The sequence below is a fragment of the Rhipicephalus microplus genome, unplaced genomic scaffold (genome assembly GCF_043290135.1).
Source record: "Rhipicephalus microplus isolate Deutch F79 unplaced genomic scaffold, USDA_Rmic scaffold_22, whole genome shotgun sequence".
NCBI classification, from domain to species: Eukaryota; Metazoa; Arthropoda; class Arachnida; order Ixodida; family Ixodidae; genus Rhipicephalus; species Rhipicephalus microplus.
Window position 1 is genome coordinate 8,903,128 of NW_027464595.1, and position 25,845 is coordinate 8,928,972.

General features: G+C 44.3%; 1 protein-coding gene across 9 annotated transcripts in view; it reads right to left on the reverse strand.

Moving 5' to 3' along the window:
- Positions 1–25,845, reverse strand: part of LOC142761703 (uncharacterized) — a 155,385-nt gene that overhangs the window by 5,305 nt on the left and 124,235 nt on the right. For 8 of the 9 annotated variants that reach the window (XM_075883919.1, XM_075883918.1, XM_075883921.1 and 5 more), the window contains one exon: positions 17,300–17,373. In XM_075883919.1, the coding sequence (XP_075740034.1) occupies positions 17,300–17,373 (74 nt within the window). Of the gene's footprint in view, positions 1–7,389; positions 7,602–17,299; positions 17,374–25,845 lie in introns of those variants that run through there. The other variant, XM_075883922.1, reaches the window with a different exon arrangement.

A 25,845-nucleotide genomic window follows, 5' to 3' on the forward strand; every position in this document is an offset into this window, starting at 1 on the left:
CACTCTTTAGTTTCGCGCCAAAATGAGACAGTCCTTGCACCATCTGATTGCAGGCACAGATGAACCAGTTTTCTGTATGATCAAGCTTCAAAGCTGCAATAATAATATCTGGGGTTTAACGCCCCAAAACCACAATATGATTATGAGAGACGCCGTAGTTGAAGGCTACGAAAATTTCAACGATCTGGTGTTCTTTAACATGCACTGACTTCACAGAGCACACGGGCCTCTACCATTTCACTTCCATTGAAATACGACCGCTGCGGCTGTGATCGAATTCGCGACCCTTGGGCCAGCAGCCAAGCATCGTTACCACTACACCACCACGGCGGATCACTTCAAAGCTGCATCGTTGCTGTTGGCGCATGTCTGCGCTTCTCATACTATTACTATGTTTTATTACATTGCTATGCTTAATACATAAAAATCAGATATGTTTGTGGTAGCTCATGCGCGTTATCGAATCTTGGCAACAGATTGATGGAGCGGGTTTGTAGCTTTTTTTCCGATTACGGAGTAGGTAGCCTTTGGTCAGATACTCTGCAGAGATTGCTTCAATATTCATATTTCCGAAGCATTTATGTGCTATAACGGCTCAAACAGCCTGTGTTATCCCTTACTGTACTTACGTTTACAACCCAAGAAGAGCACACTCTCCTAGAAGCTGCTCCTCATTCGGAAAAAAAAAAACTATATCCACATGCATATGTAACAGATGCTTGTGTGCGGCACTTTGCATATGCTACTGAACAAAATAATGCTGTTCTAGCAAATGAGTTACATTCGATCATCAGTGAACTGGTTATGCATTAAGATAGTTTCACAAGCGTTCAATCGGTGAAATAAAACTACCTCGATGCAATGGGTTGAAATTGTAAGGTGCCAGTAGGCCCCAAAAGCGAGAAAGTGTGAACGCCAGTATGCGAGCCATGGCATACATATATCACGCGATCACTGCTCAAAAATCTTAAAGATGTGATTGCACGATTGAAGTGCTCTGCCGCATCCAACATTGCTCGTGATTAAGATAAACATAAGTTCAATTCAGGTAACTAAATCAAGGTATTGCAGGCGCACTTCAATTCTTCTTTGTTGTTTGTTTGCTGGCATTCTTGTAACATTATAGCATACATTGCTGGGCTTGCGAGCGATGATGATGCAAGTGTGCCAGCTGCACCGCTTTATTTATTCGAACGATTCTAGTAAAATTCCCTGGTCACATTTCCCGACAATGTTTGTAGAGCAGCAGACACAACCCGCTGAATAAGAGAACATGTATTTTGCATTTATTTTACCTATAATGTTACTGTGCATACAAATAATAATGCATATTTTACAATACAATAATCATGTTTATTGCTTATTGAAGACACTACAACAATTTTATGGCAACACCTGCTTCAAAGAATGCGAATACTGAGCGACTGCATAGCAACAAAGTGCAGCTGGTCCTCTACAGTTGACTTCACGATATTTATAGGATGTGGACAAGAAAATGGCTGTCTGGTTTTATCCCATGTAACCATATGGATACTCCCGATGCACACCTCTGGAGTAGGTGGTGTGTAAAAGAGTTCGCTTGGGACACCATCACTGGGGCTATCACAGTTCAGTGCGCAACATCTCGTCAAGGGCTGACGGCATGTGTTTTGACATATTCTGTGCATATGAAGTGCATTTTGAAATGCACCAGGGGTTCGAAACTACCCTCTACTATCTTTACGAGGATCATGGCGTCGGTGGCTGCCTTTGGTGTGCCCGTCACTTAGAACTGCGTAGTATTTTCAGTTGCAGCCACTGTGTTGTCAAGGCTTCACTTAGAAGGTCATTGACTCTGGCAAGTATTATATTTCACACTGTGTGGTGAGAAACATGGGTGCAGAGTATTATTGAAAGAAAATAAGTTTGAAATGACCGGCACATCGTTTGCTGAGGTGTGAAGGAATGCACGTACAGCTTTGTGAACACTATCCAAGTATTGTGCCTGCCGACTTGCCGAGCGTGCAAATACATGCACGAGCCGTGGTTAGGATTCAGGAAAAACAAAACAAAGGAAGGCGAGTTCACGTACTGCACAGAATCATTTACTTTCGTAAGGGGGGAGGGTGTATCTATCTTCATGGCATATTCTCACAGACTTTGCGTGCGTGACCGGCACTGAGAAAATTGTAGGTACTTTTTTCTTTACCCGCGTGTACTAGAGAAACACCTGTTGCTCAGTAGACCCGGACGCTGCGCACGAATGAAGCGCTTGCTGCTTGTGCATGTGGCAAGGAGCACATGAACACAGTCGCTCACTCTTAGCTAGGTCATGCGAATGGCTGCGCTCTTTGGAGGCTTAGTGCATCCAAGGAATCTAACACGTACGAAAGCAAAAGTGGCCCAGGTATAAAGCAAGCTGACGCTCCTTCTTTGTGTCCTTGTATTTTAGTTTCAATGGACGGCTACAAAAGCAGCAGTGGTGCTCTTAAGAGCGCAACCATCAACCAGCTAACGGTGAGACGTGACATGACTGTTCAAACCCTATTATCGCTTTGCACAACAAAAATGCGGCTTTCATGCACCTCTAAACAAGAGCCACTTGATTGTATTTACGTACTGAAGTGTGATCAATAAGGCACGTGACAAGATTTCAAGCATACTTGGAAGCTGATTACATCACCATAGATTTATTATTTTCAAATTAAACATTTATTTCCGTCATATATAGTTTTACAGGTAAAGGACAACAACAAAAAATTGGCCGATAGGCTTAGTTAATAGCAAAAGCCACAAAACGTCGAAATAACAAAAAAGCTGAGCAGCAGAAACAGAGGCAGAGAGCAGAGATGTGGCACTAAACACTGACCTTTATTTCGGAAAAAAAACCTTTCTCTAAAGTCCGTACAATGCATGCACAGCTAACAAACCAAAAGACCAAGCAAGCTAATCATAGTGTGACTTTCGTCTGATCTTGTACATTTGGAAAGTTTCCTGATAACCTTTGTTATACTTGAGCTGTTGTTGGCATTTCATGTCAAGCTTCTGCAGGCGCTGCACTAATATGATCCACTTGATCACTTAGAGTGTCAGCTGGTCTTGATCGTGTACCTGGCTCGCAGGTGCTTCCGAGCTGAATGAAGACTTCAAAATCCGCACCGATTCTTCTTCCTCACTTGACGAGGACGATGATGACGCTGATGGATCTTCATTCCTTTGGGCGGCGACCTCGCCAAGAATGGCAATTTCTGCAACTTTCGAGGATAGCAGAGGTTCGCCCACGTGTGGTGTTGCTTGTGGTACGGTGTTGGTGTCCATTATGGCATCTCAGACCACGGTGTGCAATGAGCTTGCGCTTATGAGTGCGAGATTCACAGGCATGGTGGCATATTTGGTGGCATCATTTCATGAATCTTCCCACAACTTGTCGATCACAGTGTGTCCCGCTTCGCCAGAGTCCTTGTTTGTGCCGAATCCCTGCATGACGCGCATGGCGTAGTTCTGGATATGTGGGGTGCGGCACTCATACATTAAGCACAGGTCTCTGGCATGAGGCGCTATCTCTTTGTGGTATTTGGCAGCATTGTAGGTGGCCATGGAGTCCATGTACTTGGTTGAGTGAAGCTCGTAGCAGCACTGCTGCTCGCCGTACCGATCATCGACTTGCTTAGACTGGGTAGAGACGCTACCGCCAGGATCGGGCTTGAGCAGCATGTAGGGCGAGTAGTAGGGTTCCGCGCGTTGTACCTGAAGCTCTCAGTGAGCAAACAATAAAGAGTATATCATTGCTACTACAACTCGCAGTAGCTGTCTGACTTCGATAGTTCTCAACCAATTTCACACCAACTGCAGTGTAAATTGCCAGCGACTAAATCAGGGTGTCTACCAATTTGATATTTCTAAATTCCCTGACTTTTCCAGGTTTTCCATGATGACTAAAAGCGAACTCCATGACTGCCACATCTGCTTAGAAAACTCTGTGCACTGGAAACAAACCCTCTAGTGGTAAAAATAAAATCACTCACTCCATTGAAAAATAAGTAAAATATTTACCAGACGCACTCAGAATGTTCTGAGCATGTGCAGTAAATGCAAAAAGCCGCATAAACAAAACTATCTAAGCAAATTTGGTTGGTTTCATAAATATTTAATGACAAAAAGTTTTGGGTAATCTGAATATTTTTTTGCTTACATCAATTAATTGAAACTACAATAGGCAAAATCTATGAACGGCAAAAGTGGCCATGGCAGTCTAGCAAATATGAAACAAATGTCAAAGCTAGCCAAGCGAATCCAGTGATTGCACATGTCCACGCATGCCGAGCAGCAATGGACGTCTCGTTATGGTGGCTAGAAGGGGAGGTGTCAGCATGCATCGTCTCGGTCATGCCTTGAAAGGAGGCATGCTTGTATTTCATTCCGCCGCAGGGCGGTGCGCACTTTGGTTTTGCACTTTGGTCAGTCCAGAGCACCCACCAGCCGCACTAGCTGATGGGTGCTTCTTAGTCATTTGCTCGTGTTCTCCCAACGTCTGCGGTGTGCCTATTTGAACTTGTTCGGGACAATACGCACCAATGTGACCATGCCACAGTGATGTGTAAACTGCAAAGACACTGCTTTGCACATGAATGCAACGTGGGGTATGTTTCAGCCTGCAAACAAGGGAAGAAAGCGTCTCTCTTCGCTGCTCTCGTCGTTGATGAACGGCGCAAGACCTGAAAGCGTGCGATTCCTCGCGCTGACAAGCCACTGCAAAAGAACTGCGTTGTTTGCGAGGCTCATTTCGACAAAATATTCATCGTCCATAGCTACAATAGCCATGTGGAACACTACTATGGCACTGGCTTTACCAAGGCTAGTTCTGCATTTGTCGCTATAATAATAGACCTCATCGATGCCCCGACATTAGGATACTCAAAGTGAGGTTTAAGACCAGAAAGTAAAGAAGTAGCAAGCATCAAATGCTTTTTGGAGTTCTTAGCGACTTGTGAAAAAGCTGTAGCTGAGCAGGGTGGGTTCCTGTGCGAATTTACTGCCAAAGAACTCCATGCTTCTCTTACCAGCACACTTTCTATCCTGCACTATGTCACAAATACCTTGGGCTATGAGTACTTGATGACATGTCGCCTCCGCCAAGATGCACTTGAAAATCTTTTCGGTATCTTGAGGCAAATGTCTGGCTCCAATGACCACCCTACGTCGACATAATTTTTTGTCTCAGTTTTTACACCTTGTCACGGTCACCCTCCAGTGTAAACATACCATCTGGAGTTCTTAGCAGCCTTCTATGTGCGGGTGCCCACAATAATTCAATGAAACTGCAGAATAAGCTAGATGAGCTCCTAGATGTGGGTCGTCTCAATGAGGTTCAAGAAATGATTGTTGCTTGTGAAGCCCTCCCTGAGCACACTGATCTCGGACGCAAAGGCAACTCGCACATCACTAATTACGTCAGTGGTTATGTGGCCCAGAAAATGTTGAAAAAGACGAAGTGCAACGAATGTAGTAGGCTGTTGCTTCACTCGGAGGATTCCAGCTTGCTTCAGGCAGAATGATGCCTCACTTTTTAAGTTACGAACACACTCCGCACGCCGCTCACCACTTGCGAGAGGCCGCTTTTCTCTCTTTCTCCCGCCGAGCGTTGTGAAATTTCGGCCGCCGACCGAATCGCTCGCTGGGCTATTTTTGCTGCTGCAACCGGCTCCTGCACAAGCAAACCACCAATGAGCGCCTGTTTTTCCTCTCTTCCTCCTCACATTGGCGGCGCCTCCTCACTCATCCCTTTTCCTCTCTCCATCTGTCAAGACAAGCCGCGAGCGGGCAGCGAGCAGGTGGGCGCGCGTTTCGACAAGTCCATTCCTGTCTCGCTTTTCTTGCGGCTCCGCCAATGCAGACAGCATGCGGCTGGCTGCCGAGCGAAGGCACCGACGGACAGGACCGTGCTACAGTGTACTAGAAGAGGGCAGTGGGCTTACCCCACAGCTACTCTGACGCTTTTGGCATCACATAAGAGAGATGGCACCACAGGCATCTTCAATGGAAGCTTCACCTGCATAAGCTGCTCGCCGATGGCTACTCGTAAAAGTTGGAACGTGCATTTATTTCATATTTGTAATAAACTTGCATGCTTTGACTGCCCTCTGATTATATTAAGGGCTTCTGGTGCTCTCGCTTTACAGTGTTTTTCTTTTCTTTTGCGATACAGCTTCCCAAAAATTAGTCCGATGGCAGCCGGCGCAGTCTGTGCATTCTCCTTTCTAGTGCGACGCAGCTAACGCTTTTTGTGTGTGTGTGTGGGTTTCGGAGGGTGTGTGCTCGAGTTAGTAGAGTATTCCTGATAAGCACTATATTTGTTCAAACCACATCGTGTTTCCTCGAATATAACACCTCGTCGAAAAGGATGATGTATCCCACAAATTATATGGTTTGATACAGTGACCAAATGTACGGTTCATGCTGTGTAGACCGAACCTAAATAGAATTCGCAACAAGATTGTGCCCGCCCTTTCACGACATAATTAGAAAACAGTGCACGTTCACTTCCCAGAAAAGCTTTAACATGCAGGCGTGCTGACTGCGTTTGCGCCTTTATTATAAAGTGAAACTGTAGTGCTTAAATAATTTTTGTCCTGCTTCAGTTGTAGATCATTACACAACAGTTTTCTGGGAGTTATTAATAATCATAATTATGCAGATACACATATGTTAGACATATGTAGAGCGACATAGTGAAAAACTAAATAAAGATACACACGAAGCTTCTGCTCCTGACATGAAGCTTTTATTTGCAAGAACTGAAGTACACCATCTAGCCACTGATTTACACACCTTATTCACTTCATGTGTGACGGCTCATCTTCAGCTGCTTGGCTCTCTGCCACTTGCCTGCCTAATTGTCAGTGTTCAGTCCTTTCAAATTGAATGAAGACATTTGACAACGTAAAAAGTAATTACTTTTGCTTTGAGGGCAGCTGCGTGCACACTGCAACCAACTTCAATCGAGAGTCTGCGCTGAACAATTGCCAGTATGTCCATAATGCTGTCAGAGTGTACCTTACTCTGGCAAAAACATTCTGTGAAAATATCCTCAAGCTTTTTCATGAAGCTGTACAGCTGACTTGAGGGATGAAGGAGGCCTCCTCGGTCACAAAAGTTGGTCAGCCGAACAAGTTGAAAACAGCCCCGGCGTGGATAATGGGTGAGATATGTGCACTTTTTTTCCATCGATAATATTCACAGACGCAGTTGCAAGTGGAGTTCGCAAGCTGCGTTGGTGTCTTCCAGAAGCTTGTCCGCTCTGTGCTGGTTCCTCTCGCATTCTTTCGGCCCGTTTTTATCCTTCAGGATGTAAAAGAATGACAGGTTCTGCTTACTCTTCACGAACATGTTGCCTGTTAGACACCCAAGCGCCTAACAGTGGTTTTTTTTTTTACTGTCATCTTGTGTGGTGCGTAACGCTCAAAGCTGACGGCAAAAACTCAGCGCAACAATGTCCACAGCCACACAACATGGCTCAAACTCAAACTCTGTTGCTCTGCAGGACTTGACCGGCCCACAACCAGCTCAGCTACAACGTCCCTCCCAAAATTCTTCCATTGATGGCGATGCCAGCACCGCTGCTCCTGCGACCAGAGAACCACAAACGTGCGACATTTCTGGAGCCACCCCTCTGCATACCCTCCCCCTGAGAGTGAGCCCACTGCCCCCTTCTAGTTCACTGTAACCGTGCCGCGGCATGCTTCCCGCCAGTGTGTCTGTACACTTAGATAGACAGAGGGAGCTCCTATACCCGTCCAAGTCTTTAACAGACCTGGTCAAAGCTATGGAAGATGCATTTGCATGTTTTAGTTTCAAGAAGTTGAAAGGGAATAGCATAACAGACCTTATCTCTTGCCTGTCTGTGAATAGGTTAAATATGGTCGGCTGTGAACACCACAAACTGGAAGTGACAAGTCGGATCATCAGATTTTTTACACTGACCAGAATGTATCTTCTTGTTGCTGAAGCAAATGTGTCCAACCAAAAACAAAATTAAAAAGACAAAATTCTTGAAGTTGAGACGTACACGACTTGACTGTCATATCGTTAACACGCTCAGCAAACAAGGTGTTATTTTATGCAACTGTGCATTACTCACACTGTGTTGTCTTTCGTGCTTTTAGTATTATCTTGTTCACATTGTTACAAATCTCCCATTAACAAATTTGATGTCACTGTCTGGCTGTGTTTCACATACCGTAATTACTCGAATCTAACGCGCACATTTTTTCCAGTTAAGCGAGTTCATAAATCGCATGCGCGTTACAATCGAGTACAAAAAAAAATTAATACGGTCATTCTATTGCCATCGGCATTTCTAAAATGGCCGCCCCCTACGTGCGTCGGCATGGCGCATCGGCCATTTCTGCCTATGTGTTTCCCATGTGCAGCACTTCGTATGTGTGCTGAGGAGTTTGTCATCTTGTAGTGCGTTAGCATCGACGGTATGGAAGGGCCGACCCTAAAAACTCGACGAGTGCACCACGATGCCGCTTTTCAAAGAAAACTCATCGCGTGTGCAGAAACGGACGGAAATCAGGCCGCATCGCGGTCGTTCAGAATTCCCGAAACGTGCGTGCGGGACTGGCGGAAACAAAAGCAGAAGATTGTCGACAGCAAAAATTCACGCAAAGGCTTCATTGGACCACAGCAGGGTCGGTTTCCGCAAACTGAAGAGCTGCTCGGCAAGTATGTGATTGAGCAGTGAGCGGCACAGCGGCCCGTGACGACAGAACTGCTCCGTGCAGGCTATGCAGTTAGGCTTAGAAAAATGGCTAATGCGCAGCCAGTTTAAAGCGAGCAGGTGCAGGCTAACTAACTTTATGAAGAGGAAAGGCTTTTCCCTCCGAAGGCGAACAGGCATATGCGAAAAGTTTCCGAAGGAGTACGATGAAAAGCTTCACAGTTTTCAGAGGTTCGTCCTAAACTTGCAGCACAACAACGGCTACCTGCTTGGGAAAATCGGGAATGCCGATCAGATGCCTCTTTACCTCGACATGCCTGGCACCACAACCGTCGAAAAGAAGGGGGCGAAGCAAGTTCGCGTGCCGACATTGGGCCACGGTAAAACTATAGTGATGGCAATGCTCTGTTGCACGTCAGATAGGCACAAGCTTTTCCCTTAACTCATATTTCAACGGAAGACGCTCTCGAAAGGAGTTGTTTTCCTGAGTGGTGTGATCATGCGGGCCAACGTGAAAAATGGGTGTGCGTTGCAATCGATGTCTTACTTTTTTTTTTTCGTTGTGGAAACGGGGCGCGCGTTACAATCGAGGGCGCGGTAGAATAAAGTAAATACGGTATGCAGAAATCAATTCTTCATGAACTTGTTTGTGGCTGCACCTATGTTTGCAAAGCAAATCTGAATGTCATTTGTATATGTATGCCTACTGTGGCATTGTATATCTACTGTTTTTTTGGTTAGCTTATTCACTTGCTATAGCTGAGTTTTCTATGCTGATACCTCTAGAGTCGAAATTCGCTACGGCTAACGCTGCTTTCAACGAAATTTCTGCTACAATGAAAAATTCACGATTCCCCGTTAGCAGTCCATAGGAGTCAATGCATAAATACTGCCGCCACAACGAACGCTTTTTCTTCGATCGTCCCGCTTCAACGAAATTCTACGATGCAATTCCAGGCTCAGACACTTATTTTTATGCACCAAACCCAATCTAACATTTCGATGCATTTTCAGAGCCTGAAAATGGATCAATCAAGTTTAAAACACTCGTTGGCACCACCATAAACCGCCGCTTTTCAACAAGCATGGGCGCCGCCATTGCTCAATAGCGATGGCAACGAGACTGCCCTGCTTTTGCCACTGGCTTGCTTTGAGCCGCAGATGATCCAAAGCTGAAGCTCAGTCGCTCAGTTTATGGTTTTCGTCGCGCAGCTGCAGGGTGCAACTGCAAAACGATGACTTTTTCGATTGCAATGCTTATCATTATGTTCGCGCTTGGCCAGTGTGGCTACTAATCAGAGCGGCTGTGCTACTAATCAGAGCTGCCACATTATCAACAACATCAGCTAACCGCGAGTGATGGATGATAAGGATGGCATAGAATAATGCAAAAGTCGCCGCTCCACGATACCCTGCCTCCATCTCGGCCTGGTTGGATATTTTTGACGGCGGACGGCTGCTGTTGTTAACATGTTAATGCAACTGTTTGGTTTGTTCACGAAGGTAGTTTTAGGCATTGTTTCAGCATATTTTTCACCACAGCGTCACTATGCATGGACAACAATTATGACGCAACATTGCTGGGAAAGAGTAGGACCAGCGGACATTTTTTCGAATTTTGAGAACAAACGTTCCTTTGTTTTGCTAGCTCATATAGGCTATATATATATATTTTTTTTCAATTTCACTACAACGAAATTTTCACTTCAACAAATTTTTTTCTGCTTTCCATCAGTTTCATTGTAGTGGGGTTCGACTGTACCTGCATTGAGATGTCATGGAGAACATCGCGGCATCAAAGTAAAAACGGCACAGACGTTGTTTTCATGTCAAACTAACGGCAAGTCATCTATTTCCTTCTTCCAAGCTTCGAGCTACGGGTGGGGTGACAAATGTAGCTGATATACAGTTAAACCTGGATATAATAAATTGACAAATTCCTGAAAAAAATTCGTTATAAAAAGGATTTCGTTATATGCAGGTTTGGTAGAACTATTAAAAAATAAAGCACAAATTTACCAAAAGGGGAACTGAAGGCAGATATAACCCAATACACTCATTTTACAGTAGAAAACTGCATTGTTATTGTGGTGGGAATTAAATGGCCAGCCTCGGCGGGTTTTTGCTGTCGCCGCCATGTTCTGCAACAAGTCCGAATTGATAACATGCACCCGCGCATCGCAACTTTCATGAGCAGGTAAGAATGTGCGACCGCTGCGGAAGCAGAGATGAAAAGAGTCTGCCATTTTTACCACTTGGAAAGTGCACAAGGTAACATCTCCCGCCTGATAGAGCTGCCATCGAATGCTCAAACAGAAAGTAAACCACCCGCCTTGAACGAGCATGAAACTATGTAGAGAGGGAGGGGGGGGGGGAGAATCGCTGAAGTAAAAATAATGCTTGAGTTTAGGAGCGGTCGCGACCTCTGGCACGCTTGCTATCTCGGCGAGTATTCGAGTATCAGTGCGGTTTCAACGTTTCAATGCGAAGGGACTGTATGAAAAGAGCACTTCTTCCTGGAGCGGCCGTATTTGCTCCCACCAGCGTTTTGTAGAAGTTCCGCGATAACAGATGCAAAAGAGTTGGCTGCCAGCCTTACTTCTTATAGCATTACAATTTTTAAAGACGATAGTCTTTCTTGGGGACTTTCAACTCAATAATTTTGGTCTGTCTGTCTGTCTGTCCGTCTGTCTGTATGTCTGTCTGCCTGTACATTTGTCTGTTCGTACATCAGTACCAGTACCCTTAATGACACTAATGTGACCACACGATACTCCAAGCGGCCGACCCTATCCACAGCGCCGAGCCATATTGCTCAAGGTTCAGCGTTCACCCTACCAGCAGTGGCTGATGACCGATGATGGCAAACATCTTGGATTCCCATCGGCTTCCTTTATCATTGGTCAATGCCCGGACAGCGGGACAGAAAAGGGCATAACCTACAAGCAAAATATGGGCGAGATGGTACCGAAAGCCTCAAATCGTTTTTTTTTTTAAGTGTGCGTTTTTTTTAGTTGCTTGCCCTTCTCAATAATTAGAACGACACAAAAGTTTGGGAAAATACCTGTGATATTTAACATGGAGGCCAAGGGCTTTCCTAACACATACCGTGGTTGCTGGCCAATGTTCACAGAATTAGCCTGTTCATCAAGCTTACTTACTTTTGTGTATTACTACATACTATTTGACAGAAATTCGTGGCATGCGAGCACGTACAAGCGGTAAAAAAGTAAAGCGGTAAAAGCAGATGTGTCCGTTTCTTTGGTCACTTTGTCGTGAAGTCGGACAAACAGCTACCATAGCCACGGACTCTCATTTGTTCCGGTCATTAATTCAGTTCGCACTGGGTTCTCTACGGAATACCTTTTTTTTTTTCATCCAAAGGACTGAAGTGTACCAGCAAGTTCACAGTGTGGCGTTTAAACTGCACACTTTTTATCGCGTGCGCATCGTTTGGCCCATGCAGACAGCGCTTAAGAAAACTAGTTTATCAAAAAAACCAGACAGGCAATTTTCAGAAGCCCACAAACAGGAACGGCTGTAAAGCACTTACATAACAGTACAAAAGTCATCAAAGATATTGCAAATAATTTAGCTTTTAAGCCCGTACACACGCATGCACCATTTATGCTCGCTTCCACATTCCACTGCGTGTTACGTGTATGACTGCGCGCCATCTTCACCTCGTTCGCACATTGGATGTATGTCACGGGTGTCACAGCTGTGCAGCGACGAGCTGTTTATTCAAGTTGAAATAGGAGGTGAGTAAATATCAGCAGTACCTGGATTTGCCTTTGTTCTCCCAGTGCCATATGTGAATTGGCGGTCAGGTTTACGGGGTGAAAAAGCGCATGTGTTAAGAAGTGGGCACTGCGTAGTCTTAGCTGTAGTCCTAGCCCATCTCGCCGAGATTGCACATGGTGTAGTTACAGCCTCTTGTTACAAGTAAAAACCGGACATATTCGAAACGTTATTCGGTACAGTATTCGAGCACCGATTCAATTCAGCGTATTTTTTAAATTAGTGATGCACTGTTTTCGGAGAAAACTTGAAATTAACTAAAATGACCCGGTACAAAGGACGGGCGCCCAGCCGCCGGTTGTGTATGTTAATTGATGCGTGGTGCGCAGCCATTTCTTGTTCCCTTCTGGGGGGACTGCCTGTCGCTGACGACGAGTGCATCTCGCTAATGCGCCATGCGATTTAGGGTTGGTGCCATTGCTTTGTTAATTAATTCGAAATTGCAAACTTGTGCGTGGGGTCATACTTGAAAGGTAAAATAGATATGAAAGCTGGTGCCGAATGCGAGAAAGTCATTTGCATCTACCATCCAAATTCGGCTGCGCCTGTATTTTTTCTTTTACGTAATGCTTTGATGCATTGAGGTTCCTCGGTATTATTGGGTCTACATTAGTGTAACTCTACTTTTGAAAAAAAAAAACAAACATATGATGCAATTTCAGCTTCAGCAACTTCGGGAATTCAATGATCGATATTGAGAAAATTGTCATTTCAGATGTTGGCAAGTGATGTTATTCTGATTGTAATGCATTTCTTGAGAATTTCTATTGTATAATCTGTCGCAAATGATCTATCATCAGCTTAATGTATCTTTAATTACGTATATCTGTTCTATTTTCTTGCATGAAGTAAAAGCCACTTATCAGATGATTAATTACACAAGATCACATGATTCTTTCAGTTGTGCAACAGCAACTTTATGAAATTTACACCAAAAAATGCTGTTTACAGGAAATAATCGGGCGTAAATACTTATAGGGTTTGGCCAATTTTAATCCCAATTTTCTACAACGAAGGCATACTTTTCCAAGTCCTACAAGTACTTCGTCGAATATGCAATGAACATTTTGATGCATTGATGCTGTTTTGTTATGGCAAGATTATCCTTCTACTGGCACCACAACCACTGGATATAGTAGAGACTTCTTCAAAGCTTCTAAACATGTGCTACATTTATCAACTTTGTAATTTATGTATTGGTTTTTTTACAGGTCAGCTATTTGTTCCTAAAAAATGTCAGCAGTGCTGAATACGCTGTGCACACAAAGCTCCATCATATTGTACTAATGTAGTTACAAAGAAGTACTGCTGGGCTGCTGAGAATAATTTTTCATTTAAAAGCCTGCAAATGTGCTTCTGCTTGGCGAGCATCAACAGAAAACAAATAAATTGGTTTTGCTTCACCTTTTATTCGCAACATTCTTATGACTTTTTGTTATGTAGGCTTGACTTCTCGATGCTGTGTTATTTTGGTTGCTGTTCTTTAGAAAATGTTTCACTGATGTTTGTTTGAAAACTTGACCTACTAATACAATTTATCTAGTTTATATATGCTGCCCTCCTGAAAAAAGCAAACTTCTGCCAAGTGGAGCAAGATTGAGCATTTAAACAGTTTCACTGCCACCATATTCATTACTTAAATGTTGTATAATCTTATTTCCTGTTCTATCAGCTTGCTGAATTGTGGGAGCCAGAGCACATAACCAATTTACTCATTTAAACAGTCAGCTTCATGACTAAGCGGCAGGACTGCTCAATAATGAGCATTGAAATAAAATAAAGCATTGACAACAGAAGCTACTCAACAAAAATAACCTTTGTAAATAAAGGTGCATTGACTACCTCAGTAATGTTTATAAATGTAAAGATACGTATATACAAGAAAAAAACAAGTACACTAAACAGCGCTTCTGCACCAATGCTGCTTCCAGAATGCTATCAGTGAAAAAAACTGCCTTTTCTTCAATTGAGAGAATATATGTTCTGAAATTTACGAGGATAAAGAGATTTTTTTTAATTGTTTGTCTTCATTTTTTCACATTGATGGGGATCTCTCATGGCTGCACACTACTTTAGTAATAAAAATACATCATGCAATCCAACCAGTACTTTCTTCCCGTCTATGCAAGTGCTGTCATCCTCATAATCATGCATAACCAATCAGTTTCCCAAGAAATTTTCCTACTGTGTGTTTTGTTGAAAATTGATGAAAGCCGCTGCCTAAGAGATGGCTTATTAAAGAAGAGGATCTCATGTATTTTTCTTCCCACTTTCCAGATGAGACATACCCTGTTCATCAAAACTGACGCAGCTGTTTCAGACGTAACAAAAGGATGGCTCGTGCTTGCTTCAGGTCAAGAAGGTGCACCTATGCGAGAAGGCATGCGCCTACGATAGATGACTTCAAGAGAAGCCTTCAGAATCACAAGAGTTTGCGAAATGGAAAAATTGCATATTGCCTTCTACATAATACGTGTAAAACAAACCTTAAGCCCTAAAAATATTTCTCTTGTTACTTCTCGTGGGTGGGGGGGAAGAGGGCATGAAAAATCGAGAAAAAAGTAGCCAGGGCATGAAAGTGTAGTCAAGACAAAAATTTAAAATAAATGAGCCAGAAATTGCATTGGCCAAAATGCTTGGCTTCCATGCCAAGAACATGCTTGGCTATTGCATGGTATTCCAACGCAGTGACAACCATGGAAAGGGGTGTTTCCTATGATTTTCCAAACACGACCTTCCTTTGCTTGGCCAACGGTAGGCTTGTCACATTGCATTCATTGTTTTTCCCTTGCGGCGAAACTGATGTTTGTTATTTTCAGACGACCGTGTCGTTACCACCGAGGGGATGTCAGATTAGGCACTGATGGAAACTCTCTGAGACCACGGCGACAACAGATCTTCTTCGAAGGTTGACTCGTCACACGCTTCCATCTTGCGCCGCGACGAGTTGGCAGGCTGGTAGCTTTTGCGATTAGCCGATTAGTTTTGGGAAGGCGACGGCACGTTGAATGCAATGCAATGAATGCGATAGCGAAAAATTGTAATGCTATAAGAACTAAGGCTAGCAGCCAACGTTTTTGGATCCGATATCGCAAAACTCCTACAAAACTTTGGTGTGAGCAAATACGGCCACTCAGGAAGAAGTGCTTTTTTTCACACAGTCCCTTCACGTTGGAACTGCACTAATATTCGCCAAGATAGCAAGCGTGCCAGGGATCGCGGCCGCCCTTTTAATCCAAGTTCACTATTGCCACTCGAGCAATTTCCCGCCCCCTTCCCGCGTTGTTTCATGCTCGTTTAAGACATGTGGTTTACTTTCTGTTTTAGCAATCGACAGCAGTCCTAACACACGCGAAATGCTATCTTATGCACTTTCCAGGCGACGATAGGGATGAAACCACTCATTTGATTTCTGCTTCAGCAGCACTCGCGTGCTCTTACCTGCTCGTGACAGTTAGGATGCGCGGGGGCATATTATCAATTTGGACTTTTTACGGAAATTGGCGGAATCGGAAAACCCGCCGAAAGTGTCCATAATTGCTATCGCAATAATAAAGCAGTTCTTTACTGTAAAATAGGTGTTTGTGGTTAGATTTACCTCTAGTCCCCTTTTTATTCAATTCGTGCATTTATTTTTTGAATTGTCGTATCAAACCTGCAAATAACAAAATTCTCGTTAAAACAAATTTTTAAAGAAATTTATCAATTTTTTTATATCCAGGTTTAACTGTATTTTTATACGAAGAGGATAAGAGGTGAATGTACCGTATTTACTTGCGTAATCCTCGCACTCGCATAATTCTCACACCGCCTACATCGCCCAAGAAAAATACGATTTTTTTTTTTTCTCGAGTAATTATCGCACCCCCGAAAGCTGCTGCAATAAAGTCGTCTGCTCGTTCCAGCCATTGATGACGATAGCGCAAGCTATCTGGCGTCATCTCTTAAACATCAAGCGTACTATTGCACAGAGAATCAATTCAATCCAAGCCAAGCCGAAGTGGCCAGTGCGCGGTGCGTTTTGTTTGTTGTGTCGATAATCTTGGCACGTTACGAGGCGATACTGAAGCTACACGGCTGCTTCAAGTTGCAAGTCATTGGATCATGCACTAAACAACGGCAACAGGGCCGCTGGTAGGCCCTTCGGAGCCTACGAGTTTCGTGTTCGCTACTGGTGACGGCAGCTGAAAGCCACAAAGACGCGTTGGGTCTGCCGTGTGCCTAAAACCGGGATTGATGGTAAACTATTTCTTCAGAAGAAAACTGCAGACGATTTTGTTAAATAGCCTGCAGCCCAATACTGACATCCTACGCTTATCTTTTGAGGGCTTCTGTTCTGCGAAAAACGCTACCGCTACGCCCGCAACGCCCACAAGCTTTGCGTGTGGTATTCTAATTCTCAACTATTTGCTTCCACTTTTTGTGTCTCAAATAAATCTTGTCTTGTGTTGAACTTCTGCTTTTATTGTTGAGGTAAGTTCTAATTAGTACTTCTTAAAGCTTGCTGTAAGTTGCTGGTGTGAAAATCCCGATTTGCGGCCACTTTCCTTTTCTTTTTCGCTCTGTACCTTTTCGTGGAAAGTTTTCCCCGCGTAATTCTCGCACCCCCCGACTTTGCATCGGTTTTCCGGCAAAAAAAGTGCGAGAATTATGCGAGTAAATACGGTACAAGCGAAAAGCACAGTTGTGTGCGGAGCTCTCTAAACACGCATTCTAAGAGTTACTGGCTTTTGTTTTCTTTGTAACCAACTTAGATATCATGACACACAACAAGGTCATTGATGTTACTGAACTTACCTGCTGTTCGGGTCCACCAAAAAGTCGACCATGTCACTCAAGTCGACCCGCCAAGTTTTCTCTTTAGGAATGGCCTGTAAACAAGCAAAACAGACTGTAAAATCACGTATGCAGTGAATGATATGGCTGAGAGCATTTTTAAGCACACTTTCTAGCATAGGACTTTGTAGCTGCTTCCCTCAGTTTCATGACATGTTGCCAAAACAAAAAATTCACTAGAATAAATAAATACTGGTATGGAAATAAAGCTGCATTACAGCTGTAACGACAAAGTACCAGTATGCTTCTCTAAGAGTAGTGAGCAGTAACACATTAAACATTGCCACAATCGACACAATAACTGCTTCGAAAAGCTGCCCAGTTGAGAAGATTAGACATGTAGCTTTCAGTCAGCAGAAGAGAAGTTATATTGATGCGAGGTAGGCTGGCAACTATAGTGGCCAGCCTCTCAAAGGAGGACAACCAAGTTGTTTATTGTGCGCATGCTCTGGCTTTTACCATTTTGCCTCGAGTGAAAATCCTGCTTTGTATTTGCGTCCCGGTGTATTCTAGCACCCATCTGCCAGCTTGGTGACATTTTCTAGTGGAGCTGTGGGGTAGGGTAATTGATGCAGTCCCCATAGAGTACCCCAGAAGCAAGCCTATCGAGTAGCTCAACTGGCCTTATTCCTGTGCATGTGCGTTCCGGTCGTCATCTCCAGGGCCTCCAGCCACAGCACGGTTCGCTGCCTGAACGACAAAGGGCTACGAACCAAACACCCCCTATCATCACCACACCAGCACCAACGGAGCTGGTCATCAAGCAACCCAAGACGCTGCAGACATTTCACAGAGCTGCTCTTGAAGATGCTGAGAACTGGTTCGAGCCTTCTGAGCGGGTCACCATCATGAATGATTGGACACACTAGCATAAGCTACACTACGTCTACTGTGCTCTCGAACATTCTGAAAAAACGTAGTACTACGAGGCAACATTTCCGTGTGGGATGAGTTTCAACAGCAGTTCCTCAAGGCCTTTGCCAGAATGGACAAGAAAGAGAGGGCACAGTAGGTGATAGAGGCAAGGGTGATAACCTACATAGAAGACATGGATCGGCTTTCCAGGCGTGCGGACCCCTCTATGACTAAAGCCAAAACAGTTTGCCACCTCATTTGAGGCGTCAAAGAAGATTTTAGCCAGCATACTTCGAAACCCACCTGCAAAACTTGTGCAGTTCCATGAAGAAGCAATGCCATGGAGAAGGCCCCTCAACAGCGTGCCAGGCATTGTAATTGCATTGTCATACACTCACTCAAGTGAGGTAACTTCTGTCACTCTCGGCAATGACATAAGGGCCTTGCGAGAGCTCATCAGAGCTGTCATCTAGCTACAAAAGATGCAGGTTAATGTTCCACCTAAGAGGCAGCTCTGTTATGGAAATGGTGTATGCAGAGCTACACCAGGCTATCCATGTTCCCTAATAGTACGAAGCGCCACAACAGCGCCAAAACAAGCTACACAAGAGCAGTGGACATTTTCCACCATGCAGTACTTGCAGCATGGTGCACCCAATTGAGCGTTGTGCTCATCAATTGGAAGTACCATAGGCAACAGTCTTCACAGGCCCCCGTTGGTCACCAAAACGAGACATCTGGCGAACACCCGACCACAGGCCCTTTGTTTGCACTGTGGGGAAGCTGAAAACATCTACCGAACATAATGCGCTGTGGGTCTCCATGGATTCTTGCAAAACGCCCCTTGTGCCCGACCTGGCGAGCAACAGACAGCTTCATCTCCAATCATCGCAACATTGAACATTGGTTGCACGAACCCAGTTTGTCATCGCCTGTTTGCTACAGGTCACCAAGCACAGCCTCCTCATACGACGCTACAGGACGACGCTCGCCCAGTCTTGCCGATTAGAAAAACTGAGTTCAGCGACCTTCAGAGGCGAGGCCGCTGGCGCAGATTGTACAGAAGATCCTCCATTACGGCAAAGGTGATGGAAGAGACATTTTGCTTTTTGGAGCACATTCCTAAGCAGAAAAAATGGTGCTTTGGAGCAGCCTTGAGTGTCTTCGGAACAGAAAAAATGCTATAGCTTAGGGTTGCTATTGGTGTTTTCGGAACAGATGTATATTCGTATCAGCTCCTGAGGTTTAAAGCATCACTTAAGGATCTAATATATATATTTGTTATTAAACATGCCGTACGCTAGTATGCAGCTAGTATACAAGCAGTATAGTTGGGGTAAATCGTGGGGGAGCGGGGTCAAGAGAGCCTAAACTTTTCTGGTGTTCAGGCTGGGGAGCACACCTCTTGCAAGTGTCGCACCTGAGATTTAGCTTTAGGACGTGATATAATTGAGTTAACAGTTAACTCTTTCGTTACCACGCAAAAATGGTTGTTTTTCATGTCTCTAAATGATCGTATTTGCTAGTTTGTAAATTACTCCAGCGAGCACTGCAGAATACCAAACTTTGCACAATGAAATGCTCTTTCGACAAATTATATGCTGTAGATTAACAAAATATTTTAAAATGAATAAAAATATGAAAAGTGTGTAGTTTTTGGATGTTAGCTGGTAAACAGTACAATAAAAAAACACTATACTTGCAACAAAATTCATAACAAGGAAAATTCAGAATATACATTTTGTATGTGATTGACCCAGGAACAGTATAAAAATAATGAATAAGAAATAATGAAATAAGAAAATCTAAACCAAGGTGCTTCTTCATTGCGTGCCATGCGGTGAAGCATGGCATGGTTTTTCGTGAGGCACAAGTGGACCCGTACACTTTTCTCAGAAAATATTTTTTGTGTTGTGGTAAAAGTCTCCAGGTGTTCTAATATAGATGGATACCCGTGAAGTGAATGATCCCTCATTAAATACAATGTCCAATGAACTTCCTTATTTTATCTAGCGTCACCTCTTTCCATGAGCCACCTCAATTCGCATAGGTTGGCTTTCTAATATATGCATCCAAGCATATTTCTTTGCATTTTTGAGCATATCGTATTAAAAAGAAAAAACAACCTTGCGCGCAGTTCTAAAACATTCCACACTACTTTGTAGTCAGGGCCAAAATGTGCTTTGGGAACCTTCTTCTCGTTAGGAGAAGGCCTACAGCTGGCGCCAGCGCACCACGCCTCAGCGAAGTGTAGTCATCGCACGTAACTGGAGTAGCTTTAAGATTGCGCACAAAGGTCAGAAGCTATACGCACTTGCCCTGGAGGAGGCAACTTGAGGATGTAAACAAAACAAACCCATGAACGGCTGCAGATTTCTCAGGCTGACGTGAAACATCGTAGCCATAAAACTTGAAGCTGAGGTGCGGTCATCCTCGAACTCTAAGCTCGCCCTCACTTAATCTAGGTTACTGTAGCATAATCACGAGGGGCACGCACTTCTGTCAAGTTCGCCAGCTAACTGCACTTTTCCAACAATACACGCACATTGGTTTGCTCAAAGGTCCGTCAAAAATTACTATGTTGACAAAACGGGCGAATTCAAATTGATTCTGAAGGTTGAGTGGCTGGACTAAGCACTACTAGAAAATGCTGGGTGCACGGAAAAGAAAACTAAGATGCCAATATCGACCATTCAAAAGTGTCGATCATAGGCTTGGTAATGAAAGAGTGAAGTATAGTGCAATCAAAGGCTTTTTATTACCCGTGCTAAATGCCCCTCAGCTGTGTGAACTATGAAAATCGAAAAAAGGTTAAAAAAGAGACGGTATAGAACTATGCAACTTCTCAAGCTCGAACCCCATGCTCGTTTTTCAAAATTTTATTTGAAAGCATGATTTATTCCCGATATATAAAAAATACAACCCAAATTAGAAATACGAGTTAGACACCACGGCCTGATATGTGTCCCTCCTTGAGATTTTTCTGGATTCCCACCACTGTGTAGCATACTAGGATGATAGTGTATACAGATTGCTTTTGGTTTTGCTGAGGCTCACAGGATGGTCCCATGGTTGAACTTTATTCTTTTTAGTTTGCCAACATCCTTTCGGAGAAGGTTTGGAGCAGTGACTAGGAAATATTGCACTTTGGAGCAGCATGGAGCGGCATTTTTCCTTTGGAGCACTTTGGACCAATTGGAGCAGCACTTCCATCCCTGCAACAGTGAGGACAGCAGGGAAATATACAGACGCAGTCAAAATTGATACGAAGGGTGGTGTCGTCAAACGTTTTGGATGACAGAGTATTGGCACTAATTGAAAATAAAGCAGACACCTCCATTATGAGCACGGGCCTCGCCCGCAAGCTGACGAAGGTGGTGGTGAAGGTGGTGTTGCAGCAGGCAGGATTATCCTGGCCTGCATGGCCAGCAATTGGTTTACCTGAGCATATTCTGAATTTGGAAATTGTCACCACGTGTCAGACAGCCCAGTGTCTCGCAGGAAGACTAACAAAATTCGTTGCATGTTTCTCCTAGTTGCCGTGGGTCCTTCAGGAAAGATGACGTCATCAACTGTCCAGTGCCTGTGACAGCCTTTTTGCAAGGTGCGGATCATTGCTGTTCTTTGCACATCAAACTGTGGGCAAAGCCAAATCAAATGTTGAATATCCCCGATGTCACCCCAGAAGGCACAGAATGAGGAAGCGTATCTCCCAGTCTTGAATGACCCGGCCGGGGTGTATGCGGAGTCGGTTCTTATGTGGTACAACAGCGCCGCTTGTTCCCGAGAAAGTTCATGAATTACACATGCTTGGTGTGGAAACTTGTAGATCGCCTTGAAATATTTGCGTATCACATCTTTGTTGTTCTGGTAAGTCTTGGGAGTTATTACTTTTGGAACAGATGTCCATGCTTCGCATGCAAGAGCATCAGCCTTTTCATTGTCTTCAATGCCAACGTGGATAGGATCCACTGAAACTTTATATTAAAGCTCTTGCCAATTAGGTGTTTAATTTGTGCCAGACATTGCCTGGTGAACTTTTCTTGAGGTAAGCCACCATGCAGTCTTTGTAACGCCGATTTGGAGTCCGCCAGCACTACAACATCTCGTGCAGAAAAGGATCACAATTTTCACTATGCCGCCGTGATTGCAGTGCTTTCTACTATTGTGGATGAAACCACGCGATCCAGGCGGCCCGACCATGGCACCCCAAGGCAGGGTATGCAGAAAGCCGCTGCACAGCTATCCGTGCACACTGATCCGTCGGTGTACACTTGTAGGTGGCTGTGGTACATCGTGCTCAAGTGGTCCAGCATAAGAAATTTTGCTTCTGCGGCGTGAATGGTGTGCTTCGCTGGTAGCTTGGGTATGCCGAAGTTACACGCAACATCCACAAAAGACCATGGCGGGTCCATAGGGCGCCGTTTCGGCAGTTTCAAGCCTAAATATCGAAATGTGTTCAGTGCCGCATTGAAATGTGAGCCAGTCCTTGCTCTTAGCCGCCGGAGAAGCGCCATGCCTGCGAAGAACTCGCCCAGTCTTGACAGCTACGTCAATAAGGCCTGAGACACCAAAATGCGAAGTGGAAGAGACTCGGCTTCATTGGTGACCTTCATGTTTGAAGCCGCCTGAGGAACTCTCATCGCCAAGCGAAGACCCTTTCTGTGCACTGCCTCTAGGCGTTTGAACTGGCTCGGTGATGGTGATATCAGTGGCAGCAGATAAAGAAAGCGGCTTGTTATAAGCGCAGCATTCAATTTAAGCATGGACATAGGATTGTTCCCCGACGTACCCCTGCCATGCCATGAAGAGCGTTGATCCTTTGCACTGATGCAGTGACTATACCATCAACCGCATGTCGCCATAATAGCTTGTTGTCGATGGTAATGCCCAAGAAACGGAATTGTTGCACAACGAATAAAGTGGCCTCGAATATTCAGCGACAGACGTGTTGACTTCCGTCTCCCTCCCAGGAAGAGCATGAAGGCCAATTTTTCCGCTGATAAAGACAGGCCAAGTGTCAACAAGTGTCGCTCAATGATTGAAATAGCGCTCTGTGCTATCCAGGCCAAACGTTTGTGCTGGTACCCTGAGATCGAAATGCAGATGTCATTGGCGTAGATGGATATATTAACTTCTTTCAGAGCTAAGTGCAGAGTGTCAGGAAGGCTGGCCATGGCAGCGTTAAAAAGCAAGAGAGATAGAACACTTCCTTGTGGGACGCCAAGAGAAACGCGTCCCTCTTCGCTCGTTACATTTCCAAGCTTAACCCGGACACAGCAATCTCTGAGAAATTCATGTACGAACCGAAGAGCATTTCCCGACACACCCATGGCTTGGAGCTCATTCACGATGCCTGCCTTAAGCACACAATCATACGCCTTGGCAATGTCCATGAAGACGGTGAGTGTCGGTAGTCCACATACGTAGTGGTGGTCGATGTGGCTCAATAGGTCCAAAACACTATCCTGGGCACTCGGTCATGGGCGAAATCCCATCATACACGATGGCCATCGCCTTCCTTGTTCAACGTACCAAGTTAATCTTGTACATATTAATCTTTCCATCAACTTAGATACGCATGATGTAAGAGATACCGGTCAATATGATGCAAAGCTCGCAGGGTCCTTTTCGGACTTTAGGACTGGCACCACCCATGCTGTCTTCCAAACAAGTGGGATCTCTCCCGTGCTCCAGACATGAATAAATATGTCCAAAAGGGCCCTTTTTCGCTGATATGGCAGATTTGTCAGCATTTGATTGCTGATCAAATCCGGACCCACGACACAGCGTCTTCTTAATTTGCTAAGTGCCATATCCAGCTCTCGAAAGGTGAATGGCGTATCCATCGTGTGAAAAACTGGGGTGACAGAGGAATCGCTGCTCCTGCTGATCTGCCAGATGTGTACACGTCTGCGAAACCCTCTGTATGGGTTTGCAAATCTTTCCCTTGTTTAAAAGCGAGTGCTTCGAATGGCCGGTGTGAGCGGATCTTTCCACAAAAACTGATTAAGGTTTCTACCCAGTGGACTAGGTCCAAGACCCGCACAGCAGGAGGTCATTTTTTAACTCTGGTGGAACAATGCATGACACGAGTTAGCGTTCATGTGTTTATATATCCCGAAGATTTCATAATACTCCAAAGTTCCTCAAAAGACCTAATTCTCGGACGGGACTTTCTCAAGGATTACTGAGCAGTGATGAACTTGCAAGAGTTGCAGGTGACATTTTTCACTGCACACGCCACATCCAGACGACTGTTACTACGGAAGAGTGGTGTGTTCACATTAGTAACCTGCAACATTTTGGTGAATTCGATGACTATGAGGGCATTGCAGAGGCAAATAACCTGCCCACTCTTATTCAAAAGAAAGATCTGCATAGCTGAAGGCTTTGTTCTGTTACAGAATAAATGCTCCCAAGTTCTGCTGACCAACTTCAGCAATAAGTTTCAGCACATCCCTAGAGGAACCACTGTCAATTTTCTCAGCGAGATCGCAGGCTTTTTCGACATCAGCAGATTGCAGATGACTTCACTGGATACAAAAACTTGTGCTGACTTGGGCAACCGCATTCACGTTAATCATGACTTGCAAGAACCACAAAAGACCCACAAATCCTGTGGCTGCCAAGCCACAGAAACTTCGGGCTTCTCCATAGCATAGAAAGGTCAGAACTATGCCGTTATGAAACTCTGCATTGTTACCAAGGAGTCGGTACAGCCCCACTGCCAACATCTACATCATGTGTCCCCAAATGAAAGAGAGGTGATTAAATATAGGCTGGCCAGTATAGTAATTAAACTACCTCGCGTCACTATCACCCCTAAATATATCTACCGAATTGAATGCCTTTTCATAGCACAAAGAGTATTGCTTCCAGAAAAAGCACAGTTAGACCTCAATATATACCAAAATACAGTACAGTTACAGTTAGATCTCAGTACATAAAGAAATACAGAACTTATGATAATTTTGTGCACATACTTTTGTGCACATAAATTAGCATATAAAATTGTCTCACTATAAGCAAACACACTCATCCATGCTCTAAACTAATCACAAACACTTCAGTTTACTTCCTAATTAAAAGAAGTTAATCTACTATAAGCATTAGATGTCAAACCACTGCGTATGCAGTTTTGTTTTCGTTTGTGTACGCACACCTTTAAAATTGCGTGACAGGGGAGGACAAGTGTGGTAGTCTGAAATAGAAGGCCTTCATTGTTACCTCGAAAGCAGCCTTGAGAAAAAATAAATGCCGCCTCATCAACAAGCCTAGCTTTTTGCAAGTGATCACCCTAAGGAAGAAATAGGGCACTGTCACCTGTTTTGGGATATCACACAGTAGAAAGAAGCTATCCATGACTTGCTCAAGAAAATGACCGCAGATGCACTGCTTGTTCATGCCACAAAATATTGCATTTGAGCAGCCTACTGATTCCCCTGAGGCATCACTTCAAAAGGTCATGTAGATGGGCCAAATAAAACTCACTTGCAAGACTTCTGTTTAATCAATCCACACTGATGACTACCACACACAATTTTTGCTGCCAACAGCAAAATTAGCTGTCATGAAGGAAGTTGCTGTTGTTGCTTCGCTTCTGTTGTTCACCAACGAGGCAGGTGCCGTTCATCATTATTGCCAGTGCT